At 37.6% G+C, this 12,327-nt stretch overlaps 2 protein-coding genes across 2 annotated transcripts; both read left to right on the top strand.

Annotated features, from left to right (window-relative positions):
- Positions 1-1,679: 1,679 nt before the first annotated feature.
- LOC118326432 (deleted in malignant brain tumors 1 protein-like) lies at positions 1,680-3,832 on the top strand (the record flags this gene model as incomplete). Its single annotated transcript, XM_035659424.1, is given in 2 exon segments — positions 1,680-1,755; positions 1,853-3,832. Coding segments are annotated over 2 exon segments (87 nt in total), but the record flags the coding sequence as incomplete, so codon positions are not given.
- Positions 3,833-5,031: 1,199 nt separating this feature from the next.
- Positions 5,032-11,377, top strand: LOC118326554 (deleted in malignant brain tumors 1 protein-like). Its single transcript, XM_035659568.1, has 4 exons — positions 5,032-5,040; positions 9,910-10,240; positions 10,457-10,771; positions 11,056-11,377. The coding sequence occupies exons 1-4, from the start codon at positions 5,032-5,034 to the stop codon at positions 11,154-11,156; spliced, it is 756 nt and encodes a 251-aa protein (XP_035515461.1). The 3' UTR covers positions 11,157-11,377.
- Positions 11,378-12,327: the final 950 nt, after the last annotated feature.

Raw genomic sequence — 12,327 nt, forward strand, 5'->3', positions numbered from 1 at the left:
CAGTGTGTATGATGCAAGGTAATGAACGCACCCCCCGCAAAAAGTGTGTAATCTGTTTATTTTTACAAAATTATTCTGACGTCACATTGCGAAAAACTAAAACAAATGTGTATGGTGCTTTACCCATTCACGCTTTATAGTGGTAAGTAGTGTTTGCATTGCTTTCTGTCACAGTTTAGGCCGTCTTTGGGATGTGAGACTGATTCAACTAGGTCATGCGATGTTGTGGATGAGAGACAAACTCTGGCTGGGAAACCGTGTCTATAAGTGATGAATCCCATGATTGAACTGTGGCAGCACCATGAGTATACGCTGGTCCATATATTGGCAGCATATAGTAGGGGTGAGTGGTATTATTCTGTGGATCACACACAGCAAGGACGGAAGTTCGCAGGATACCGGGAGGGGTATTCAGAGCAATTCATAAAATGATAACTACTCACACCATCCATAGGTCTAGTCTCTCTCAGCTCACAGAACAAGATCGTGAGCTATATAGTTTAAATTTTTTAGAATCGTTGTTCTATTTTTTGTATATGAATCCGGTCTCTCTGCCTGTTCTCACATAGTGGAGAATTTAGTTGCTACGAAAATCAAGAAGAAGGCCAAACAGAAATAATCACAATCGAAGAAAGGCACAATGAATTGTGCGAAAGAATATTGTTGAAATTGTGCGCATTACATGGCATAATCCAAACAAGACTAGGAACTACTATCATTATGTTAGTATTAGACAGTGAAAAGACATTGATGTTATAAAAATCTTAGACAAAAGAATACTCCTCTAAAGTAGTTGTCTGCACGCATATACACATAATAACAAATTTTTCTTCGCATTGGCTATACAGTCGATACTAAAATGCAAAGGGGTGGTTATGGCAGTCTTTCAGCGCTGCGGGAGGGCTTATTCTTCCTTTAAATATACGCAGATTCTCCTATTCGTTCTCTTTGTTCTGTCCATACGTGGCCCTCACAAATGTACGTCACTTAGATGCATTATGCAGCAGGGGCGGTTCCACCCACTAGACTCAGTTTGGGCTCACCGTTGTTATCCTTGTGTGTGCGCTGGCTCTGTGGAAGTGCAAGAGATCGTCGTCGCTTCTGTTAGTTGGTGGTTTCTGTTGCAGACATGCTCAACGAACCAGCGGTCTATTGGCAAAGAAGGACAGAGTCTTAATCAAGAACAACTGGATTCGTTATCGGCGGCACGTGTGGCGCGAGGCAGCTGTGTTTTCCCTTCGATATCACAGAAAAACATTCAGGTAGCATGTGTCCCCCATGGCAAGGCAGGTGCCTGTGGAGTGTCCAGATAGCTTAATGAGAAAAGTTGGTCAAAGCTGATAACTACCGTTGGGACCACTTGCTGCCAGGTGTCCACACTGATGACCCACCTCCATCCGGTCTCTGCCAGGTGTCCCCACTCGACGCAGACAGGGTTGTCAGTGACTGAGAGTGGCTCGTCCTCCAGGCTCGTTTCTCTGCCTGTTCTTCCTGCTCCAGATGAATACGAACACTTTCTTCATTGAGCCTCAGGCCTGTGTGACCGAAAGAGCTCCTCCTGTGTCCAGTAAGTCACCCATTTCACTCACATAGAATTGCTAATCCATAATCATGCCGCTTAAAACTGGTTTTGATGGTATCTCTATGTTTGTGTTTGTCCACTGTCTCCCACCATGTAGCCTTGCACAAGAAGGTCACGTCGCTCTGTTTCTATCTCTGAACCTGTGGAGCCCCTCAGCATTGGACCAATTGTTTGTGAGTATGGGTTACAAGCTGGTCTCAGGGCTGATGTCTCAACACAGTGAACTATATGAAGTAATGACTGTCCTTTTTCTCTTTGTCTTATCTTCAGGGGAGAAGTAACCTGAGTGAGCTGGTATCATACAGTGATGATACAAACATATTCCATGTTTTAACATCATGTTTTTTCATAAGACATAAAATCATATTAAAATAACTGCTGTTACATACATACTGTATAACAGAAGTGGACGTAGCTTGTGAGTCTGAAAAGTGAAGGTAATGAAGAAGTGCCTTAAAGCTGCATTCTTTCTAGCTGCCATCAGTGGCGACACTGGTTGAAAAAAGATATCTGATTGTCTCTGAGAAAATGACCCAACTTGATTTATTACCTCAGTAAATAGTTTCTTGATGAGTTTATGATCTTAATCACTGCCAAAATCAAGGCTTCAAAACGGTATTCCACAAACCAATGGGTGGCATCACAGTGGCTACATCCACTTCTTTTATACAGTCTATGATTACCACACTTTGTATCATTCCTTATTTCTATTATCGTTGTAGTGGTTGGGTTACTGAACAATAGGGATGGGAATAGTAAGGACTGTACTGATACCGATATTTATACTGCATCTCAATACTGATTCTAATGAATATTCTTATTGATACCACTCAACCTAATTTGGTAAAAAAAAAAAAAAAAAACACATGACATGAGAAGATGTGAAAAGATTAAAAAGTTATTCTATTTCTCATTTGCAGAAATAATTGCATTTCGCTACATTTTCATTAAATTTAGTAAAGTGAGCCCACAATTTCAAACATTTTATTGTCAGCTGTGTATGTGACATTACATAGATACTGATAGCAGTTGTTTGTCCCGGAGCTTATCTTTATTTCAGTACTGAGCAATCTGAAACAGGTTCCGGTTTAGTACCAGTTCTCGATACCCATTCCTATTAAACCACAATAAAAAATATAGGGTTTATAATAAAGGTGGAGGTACCTTATTTACTTTTATGTCCAGTATAGCCCTGTGTGATGTGATGGTGATTGGTTTTTTTTTTGTTGCATTTGTTTAGAATAGATTTTCTTTGTTACTTGGGCTTCTAAGCAATACTATTGATTATAATTTTGATCCAATTCCACATTATAGTAATAACAGTGCAAATATATCTCAATGTCCGCCTCTCATCCCTTGTCTTCAGCCATATCTCCACTTTCTTAGGCCTCTTCAGCATTATTCTTCACCTGTCCAAAAGATGCTTTTTTCCCCCCACCAGCATTCCACAGAGACTCTATATTCTGCCAATGACGTGACACTCGTGTTCACTGCCTTCACTGGTTAGATTAGGGACTATACTCATAACTCAGAGAGCCATGAAGTTGTTCAGGCACAGGTCTTAATTCTAATGATAGTTACTCTTGTTAGTTAGGGAACAGTTCTGACATATATTTAAACGTAAATAAAAAAATTATTATAAGATAATTCATCAATTAACTAATTAAGAAGCAGAGGAAAAAAGGAGTCTGGTTAAGGTTTAATTAATTAAATCAATAACCACTAACTATTAGCCTACTGTTACCGATTCCATAGAGGTAAGGAAAGGGACCAGGTCAGGAGGAGTTTTAAATTAGAAATTATTTCCAACTCTAAAGAAGTTTGGATTGGTAAAGGTCACAGGCTGGTTAGGATGAGACAAATAATGACCATTCCTTTATATCTCCAAAGAGGATTAGGAAAGAGGTATATGGCCCTGTGTTATCAATGTATGGATCATAAAGGAATGTTTGAATTTGTGCATTGACATGGTTAGTTGACCTGAGAGGCCTTCACTGACCTTCACACTTTTCATACTTTATTTTAGGTGTCTGGAAGTAACAATAAAATGGCAAGCTTGTAACACAAACACATTGTGTGCCGCCTGCCTGGTGCCATGATTATTTGAGATTCTTTATGACGTGGGACATACTCTATAAAGCTGAGCGAATGTAATGTTACTTTAAGTTTTTGGTATGAATGTGTCCACATGCTGTACCAAGATCTCTGATATCAGATTTGTGTTGTAATAAACGTATATGCAAGCAAGAACGATTTGAGCTGAAGGAGTTTCATTGTTTTTTTTCCTCTTAATGAAAGTTTTGACATAAAAACTCAAAAACTAAACAGTGAAATAGATTTAACCCTTTAGCATTAATTTTAATGTTATGTCACACAGTATTGTGGCTAAGTACCTCTCTATCATGGACTGCTTGTGGATTGTTTCTTCACATGTAACAAATGTGGATTGTGACTGACGACATGTTGTGTACTCCAGGGTGGAAGCTGCTATGTCAATACACTCACAGCACGCTCCATTATCAAGAGAGTGAGGGAGTTTTTGTTATGTGCTTTGATGACATTTTCCTGTTAATGCATTTAAGTGAACTGTTGAATATTCTATTAACAGTTTTCATGTTCAAGAAAAAAAAAACAAGACAATCAATACCATGTATCTTTAAATGATTAAACTAGACTGTAGATAGCTTACCTATTACCCGTCTCTCCTGTATACATTTTATAACAAGAGGTACACTGAATAGCGTAGAGCATGTTCGTAGTGTCAAATGAAAATTATAATAATAGGAGTTCCTTATTCAGAATATCAATAACAAAACCATCTATCAATATTCGGCATTTGGAAGGCTCTGGATCGAGGGAGTGTAAGAGGTCAAGTAAATTGGTAAACAAAGTCAAAATAAACAATGATATAAGCAAAATTCATGAGTTAACCGAGGAGAATAAAAAAAAAAGATAAATGGAGTTGACAGACATGGGAATGTCAGCCATGATGTCATAGGTCATTAATTTGGCTCCATCTAGTGGCCGATATGTCGATATGTTATCCACACAGTTAGAGTAGGAAACATTTTCCAACTATAAAGGTTGAAACATTCCTAAATCTTTGACATTTTTGTAAATAGAGGCATATGTGTATAGACAGAAGTATTTTTAAATCTTACCATTATAACTCTAAATGTCACTTTTTCTCTCACAGGTCAAAAGAGTTAGAGATAACAGGTGGGTGCTGAGATAGTAAATACTTTATAACAGGATAGATTTAACACATTTCCAAACTGTGTGGCTTGATATTATTTCAATATTATTTAGTCATCAAAACCCTTTCTGAATAGTTGCCTACAGGTCTAGCCAAAAAAACATCCTGTTAGTGATTGAGGTTTCTAATGCAGACAGACAGAGAAGACAAGGAGTAACATGTTAGTGAACACACAAGCAGGCAGAGCAAATCCATGGATCAGGTAAGAAATATATTAATATAACTCTGAAAACTGTTAATGAGGTCTTCCACACCAACTAGATTTAGATGTTAGTTCCATAAGTTAATTGTCATCCATCATAAGTGAAGTCAATTATTCCTAGGTTAAAGTTAGAGGACAAGATAAGCTACAATTTCATCTCTTATGGTTTAGGATTTAGGCAAGAGGAGGGATTTGGGTAAGAGTTAAACCATTAGGAAAGATTATCCATTAGATGTCATGTCCAAGAATATACCTTCTACTACAAATTAGGTTTAGGCATACTTTCGAGTGGTTAAGGTGGTGGTTAACAGCACAGTGTAAATCAATAATCAATGACAGAAAGTATATCTTTTTGTTTAACTCAACAGGACAAACTGACAGTCTGTGACAGGACTTTTAAATCCCCCATATTCTCTTAATGAAGTATTAAAGGTCCAGAGTGTAACATCTAGGAAGCTCTATTGGCAGAAATGGAATATAATAATGTTCATAGGAATGATTTTATCGGTTTATAATCACCTAAATATAGGTATGGTTGTGTTTTCATGACCTTAGAATGAGAAATTTTATCTACAGACGCCACATGTTGCCTTCCACGGAGTCCACCATGTTGAACCGCCATGTTTCTACAGTAGGCCAGAAAGGGCAAACTTTTCACGAGTTTCTCTGCCAGAAACTCCTACTAAATGTTAAATATTAACAATGTTTATCTATTCATGAAAAGTCACAAGTCCAGTATTAATCTGTTTGTTAATCTTTTACTCTTTTTATTTCTTTTGGTTTTTATTATTTGACATCGTATTAGTGATGTGAATGTGATGTGAAGTGTTTCTCCTTTATGGGAAGGTAAGCACTGAAAGTTCCCTGATCAAGCTCCTCTGAGGGTTTTTTGCACCTCTGTTTTTCTGTTGTTCATGTAGTATATATACATTTGTATCTTTTGTATAAACAAATCAAAAATCAAAATGCAATCCTGAGTAGTACTCAAACATGCTTTTAGCAGTGTGACTGAAAGTTGTTTTAGAAATGGAGGGCTTTTTGAATGATCATACTTTCAGTAATATGTAGAGCACACTGACCTACTTGAGTCAACCATTTACCTTGGAATAATAAAACACTAAAGAAGAATAAGATTAGAAATATGATAGCACAATGATTCCAGTACATAATTAAAAGTGGCATATCCATATAATAATAACACAATAAATCAAATTGGTAATAAAAGAAAGGTCATCCACTCTAGTGCACTGTTGTTTTCCTCGTTTGTTCCAGTGCAACTGAACTGATCCTAATTTTACCTATTTGATTCATAAAAATAAACTTCTTTAAAGCCGGACAGTTAAATACATAATGCAAAAACATTAGACAGGCAATTGTTCAACCGTAGCATGTTTTTCTAGGTGTAATCCTTTAAATGTCTATCTATAGTTAAGTTGCAAAATAAGGAGCAGGACTGTTGTTGTCAGTGTTAGATTCATAGAACTTTTGTGATGGTATTTCAGGGATTTGTTTACCACATTAGTCAAAAACCCCAGGTCTCAATTTAATTTCCATAATGTCGGACATGGTGACACTAGTTTTGAGCTGTATGCTGTGTGTTTTTTATTTGTCCTATGTATGTGAGCATCCTCTTCTGTCTAGTGTGGCCTAAGAAAGGCCCTTGTTTTAGAGGGTGGATTACTATCGCTGCCCGGTGTGTAGTGACGCAGTGTTGGACAGTAACTGCCATTACTTAAGTATAATATGACTGTTCCGCCAGTCAGCTAGTAGTGTAAATAATTAATAAAATCTAATTTCAGTAATAATAATACATATTACTTGGCCTCTTACTGATCTGTAATCCAAGCAATCAATCCATCCGTTAGATTCTTGGATTTTTGTAATTGTTGAGGAAACTAGTTTGGAAGATGGAAACGTTTACAGTCAGCAGCTGGAAATATTCCATTACTCTGATTTTAACACACAAAACTGGATTTGAGTTTTTTGTAAATCAGATTTTTGTAGAGAAAGGACACAATTACTAATTTGGATGGAAAAGTAGTACAACTATTAGTGTAACTAATTATTTTTGGCAGGGAGTAATAAGTAAAGTAATAATATTACTTTTGAAAGAGTAATTAGTAATAAGTAATAAATTACTTTTTTGAGTATCTAGCCTTACACTGGTAGTGACAGTGAAGTTTACCTGTTGTACAGATAAGATGCATGTCTGAGCCATTGTCACTAGTTTTGTGTTATAAGTCTCTTAACTTAAGTCTTAAGTCTTAAGTCTATAAGTATTTTTGGGCGCTGAAACCATGACCTGTATCACAACAACGACTCCATGAGATCCTTTACATCTCTACATTACGCTATACAAATACAAAGAAATGTCTGATATCACTTCCATGAGGCTCTTCTCAGAAGACAGATTTCAGGCAATGAACTTTCATAATAATTGCAGCTGTGAGTTGGAGGTGTGAAATACATACTAAAGAGGTCATGTTGGGAACCCATAGGTTAATATTTCTCCTTGTGTTTAGTGGTGCTTGAAATATAACCAATGCATTTTGACTGTTGCTGAAGTAAACCATAAAAACAAGTGCAGTTCCTGGGATTCTTGGGATAGAGTGCTTCTGTTCCTGGGATAGAAAATGTGTCATTTTCAGGAAAATTATGAATCCCTACACACTACCACTGTAGATGGAATGAACTGATGCTGAAATACTGGGCTGACAAGCAGACACGAGGCAGGTGGGCTGACTGGAGGTGTTGATGAGCTGATTGCAGGAGGGAAGGCACACCCACAACACAAACACAGAGAGACAGACAGGAGCACCGGACACAAAGGGGAGGGGAAAACACGGAAAAACACAAGGGAAAATGCAGGGGTACAGCAGTGGCCATGACAAGTGCTGTAAAAAATGGCACAAAATTAATGCCAAAAATGATTGCGCTTGTTTTGTAAGAAAACTAAGCACTGAGTCAATCATTTACCTTGGAATGATACAACACTGAAGAGGAAGTGAATTTAGAAATATGATTCCAGTAAATAATGATAACAAGTGTGATATCGATATAAAAACAATACAATAAATGAAAAAGAGAAAATGACAAAGGTCATCCACTCTAGTGCACTGTTGTTTTGGGGTTTGAACGGGCAGATTGAAACTTCGATACTAAAAAGCTACTCATTCGGTACTGATTCCCTAAAAGCATATTGATAATAAAATCATATGAATACTTCCATGATGACATGACATGAGTGCACAGTTGCACACTTTTGCATCAAAACTGTGAGAGAATGGCCGAAAGGAAACGTAGTGTGTTGTGGTGCTACTTTTCACCTGTATATATGTACATTTTTCACACTTACTAGCACAAAAAATAATTTAACTCATATTTGCTTTTCTAAATAATTTGTCATTAATGACCAGTGTGTGTCATGTGATTTGCCTTTTAAGTGTAATGATATATATTTTTTCTTAAAAATTAAAATTATTTTGAAAAATCCCATACCCATTTAAGAAATGATCGGTATCGGTATAACATCAAATTCATAAAGTTTGGCATCTCCCATCCTTCGTTCCCTGAAGTAAGAGACTCCTAATTATGAAGAAACCTGTATGATTCATAAAAACAAAAGCCACACAGTTAAATACATAATGCAGACCCACAAAATGGGGTCCAACTGGTCCAACATGCAACATTAACAACTGCATATGAACGATAGACTACTTCATGCACCCACATTCTATATCATAAGATGTCCAGTGACTGTTTTATTAATGGATGATGATGAGTGTTGAGATTCACCGGATGTCCTCTGAAATCAAGGGAGTCATCAAATGGTTGATATCTTCTGTCTTCCAGTAATATTAATTCATGGTGCATTTACAATTTCCAAAAATGGATATCAGTGGAATTTTCTCAGTCAAATTGAGAGAGATTGGAAATGAAAATGTATGTGAGATGTGATTAAAAGCTCTTAAAAAAGCAAGTAAGTAGACCTTGAGTTAAGATTATTCGGTCAAACTACTTGACTTACTCAAACTACAGGTATAAACGTTTCAAAAACTAGTTTTTCTGGTATTTCAGTCACTGCTGTTGACAGAAGTCAGTTGATTGTGGGCAGATACAGTAATGTGAACACTGAGAGGTTCCTTATTATGATTCAGCCCTGATTGGGTACCATAAAAGATATTCACACTTGTGTGCCTGTTCTGTTTGTTATTTTCTTTGTCTTACATTGATTAATAAGTAACTTTACTTTTAGTAACTGCATCTTTTGATTCATCAATGCTGTCAATGACCTATTTATATGTTTCACCAATGATTGCTTCGTATAGTCCTTTGAACACACAAACAGGCCTATAAATTCTCTCACTCTCACTCATGGGATGATTTTTTACTTTCAACTGTTTCACAGTGTCCAAGGTAAGTCTGGCAACATAATGCATTTTATGCATTGCAGCATCATTTGAAAATGTGATTTAAAGCCACCTCTTTTGTCTTTTTTAGCAAGTTTGTGTTGTGGCTGTGGTCCATGATGGTTGTGCCTGGATATTTGTTTTTGCTCCTAATTTTGCAGATTTTTACAGGAAGCACTTCAGGTAAATCATTTCTCTCTTTCATCAGCATGTTGTATGTTTTTCCGTTAGCTGCAGTGAAGCTGGGAGAGAAAGTCAGGTGTACCCACTGCACATCAGGATATAATAGCTTTATGGTAGTGCAGAGTCAGTTCAGTGTCGGTGGATAAGAGGCATGAGCCTTCCTGTGAAGAATGGAGGCCACCTGGCTTAAAAAGTTGAAGCCAAAATCAAAAGGCATCAAAATGATCAACATATGCAACATCTCTGCTCATACAATATTCACATCTCATATTAACAGTATGTGTTTGTGTTAGCTGATTCACCAGTGAGGTTGGTGAACTCTGCCGATCGCTGTTCTGGTAGAGTGGAGATCTTCCACCGTGGACAGTGGGGGACAGTGTGTGACGATGCCTGGGACCTGAAGGATGCCAGCGTTGTGTGTAGGCAGCTGGGCTGTGGCTCAGCTCGTTCAGCACTACAAAATGCAGCTTTTGGGCAGGGCAGCGGACCCATCTGGATGGACGATGTCAGTTGTTATGGCAACGAACCATCATTAAAAGTTTGCAGCCACCGAGGGTTTGGATCTCACAACTGTGGTCACCATGAGGATGCTGGTGTCGTCTGTGAAGGTAAAAACAAATTAAGCTAAAAACAATAAAGTCTCACAGTGCAACATGTGGTGTAACATTTAGCTGAGAGGATTTTAGTAACTCTTTAACTCTATAAATAGCATTTGTCATTTTTAAACAGAAAACTGTTGTATGTAGTTTTTCAAAGATATCTTCATGTTCATCTTTCATCTTTCATCTCATATTAACAGTATTACGTCGCATATTTTCTCTTAGCTGATTCACCAGTGAGGCTGGTCAATTCTGCCGATCGCTGCTCTGGTAGAGTGGAGGTCTACCATAATGGACAATGGGGGACAGTGTGTGACGATAGCTGGGACCTAAATGATGCCAATGTGGTGTGTAGGCAGCTGGGCTGTGGTCCTGCTCGTTCAGCACTACAAGCTGCAGCTTATGGACCGGGCAGTGGACCCATCTGGTTGGACGATGTCAGTTGTTTTGGAAACGAACCATCAGTAACAGACTGCAGACATCCAGGGTTTGGGGTCCACAACTGTGGTCACAGTGAAGACGCCAGCGTCATCTGTGAAGGTAAATGTTTACACATATTTAAAGTACACTGCAATTGTTATTGCTCACATTTAACTAGAAAAATGACCTCATCAATAAGGTTCAATATTTACCACACACAGTTGATATTGTTTTGTAGAGCAATCAGTCAAATGTACAGTAAAACATACGTTTGAGTCAAGAAAATGTTTTATGTCTGATGATAACAAAATCAGTTACATTGATAATGAATAAAGGGAGCTTTTGCTTTTACTCAGTGTGCAATCTGTAGTTGTCTTGTGAATTCACAGAGACTTTTCTTTCAGTTCCCCAGCGACAGACACATCCCAGTGGTCAGGCTGTCAATGCATCTAGCCAGAATCCTTCAAGTCACAAGGAGTCAAACCCCCAAAAACCCCTGAAATAACCTATGTCATGGGAATTGCTGTAATTAATATGATTATGTGATTGTAGCTCATGCTGTTGTAAACTGTAATGATATTGGGTATGGATAAAGTGCTGGAGAAACATTTGGCTTCTCTGTGCCTCTGTGTCCATAGAAATGTGGATTTATTGCATAATTGTTGCCAGGTAAGCACTGCAAGGCAGGAGGCAAGAGAAGAACTTTGCTTACAGACAGTACAGGAAGAGGGCAGACAGTAAAAAAGTGTGTTATGGACTTTATTCTGACCTTGTTGTTGCACATGCACTTGATGTTTATAACAAAGTTGCACTGTAGTCAATTTCTCTTCAGTATCATGTACGTCTACTTCAGACATAAATGGGAGTTCATGCTAATGAACAATAATAATAATCCTTAGAATAAAAGAGAAAAGACAGATATTGTGTCTGAGTATTGAATTTCTATTCATCTCACCTAACTAGAGTCAACAGGTTTTCTGTTTGCCACCTATTTGTTTATTTGTTTATGAGTGACAGGGACCTATGAACACAGTTTCCTAATTACATGAGTGATTTTATGTGTTTTCGTCCCTATCTCACTGGTAAAGTGGGTAAGGTGGAGAAAATGTGATGTCAAGTATTTCCATGCACCAATCAGAATTTAGCAACATTTAAATCTAAAGGTGATGACAGTTGAAGGGTTTTCAGAGATGGCAATGTCAGTCTGTCAGTCCACCACTTTGGTCCAGACTGAGCATTAATACTAATTAATTGAAAGTCAATTAAAAGTAATCAGGAAAATAGTATTAAAAGTACTCAATGCATAAAAATGTCCCCTGTGACTAGCTAGTCAGTCTTGCTGTTAAACATACTGTCAAATTATGTTTACTGTCTTTCGACCGTATGCAGTGTTACTGAATTTGAATCGTGCCAGCATAATGTTAGCTCTCTGTCTCTATTGTATCTATTTTATATATCATTCCTCATTATGTTCTATACAACTTCAATTTATTTGGTGAACTTTCCTCGCTCCATAAGGCTAGCAATGAAACGATAACTGACTATATTATTCGAGCAGAGACTATATTCACATCATTAAGAAGAGCAGACGAGCATATTAGTGATGGGCTTCAAATAGCAATGGTAGTAAAGGGGCTGCCTGATTCATACAAGCCATTCGTCGTGCACATCACCCA

Source organism: Morone saxatilis, unplaced genomic scaffold, assembly GCF_004916995.1.
Source record: "Morone saxatilis isolate NCDOM2014 unplaced genomic scaffold, NCSU_SB_2.0 Contig17, whole genome shotgun sequence".
Lineage (NCBI taxonomy): Eukaryota > Metazoa > Chordata > Actinopteri > Moronidae > Morone > Morone saxatilis.

Coding starts and splice junctions, on each gene's coding strand:
- LOC118326554 (XM_035659568.1), top strand. Junction 10,241..10,456: donor TGCTGGTGTCGTCTGTGAAG/GTAAAAACAAAT, acceptor ATTTTCTCTTAG/CTGATTCACCAGTGAGGCTG. Junction 10,772..11,055: donor CGCCAGCGTCATCTGTGAAG/GTAAATGTTTAC, acceptor CTTTTCTTTCAG/TTCCCCAGCGACAGACACAT.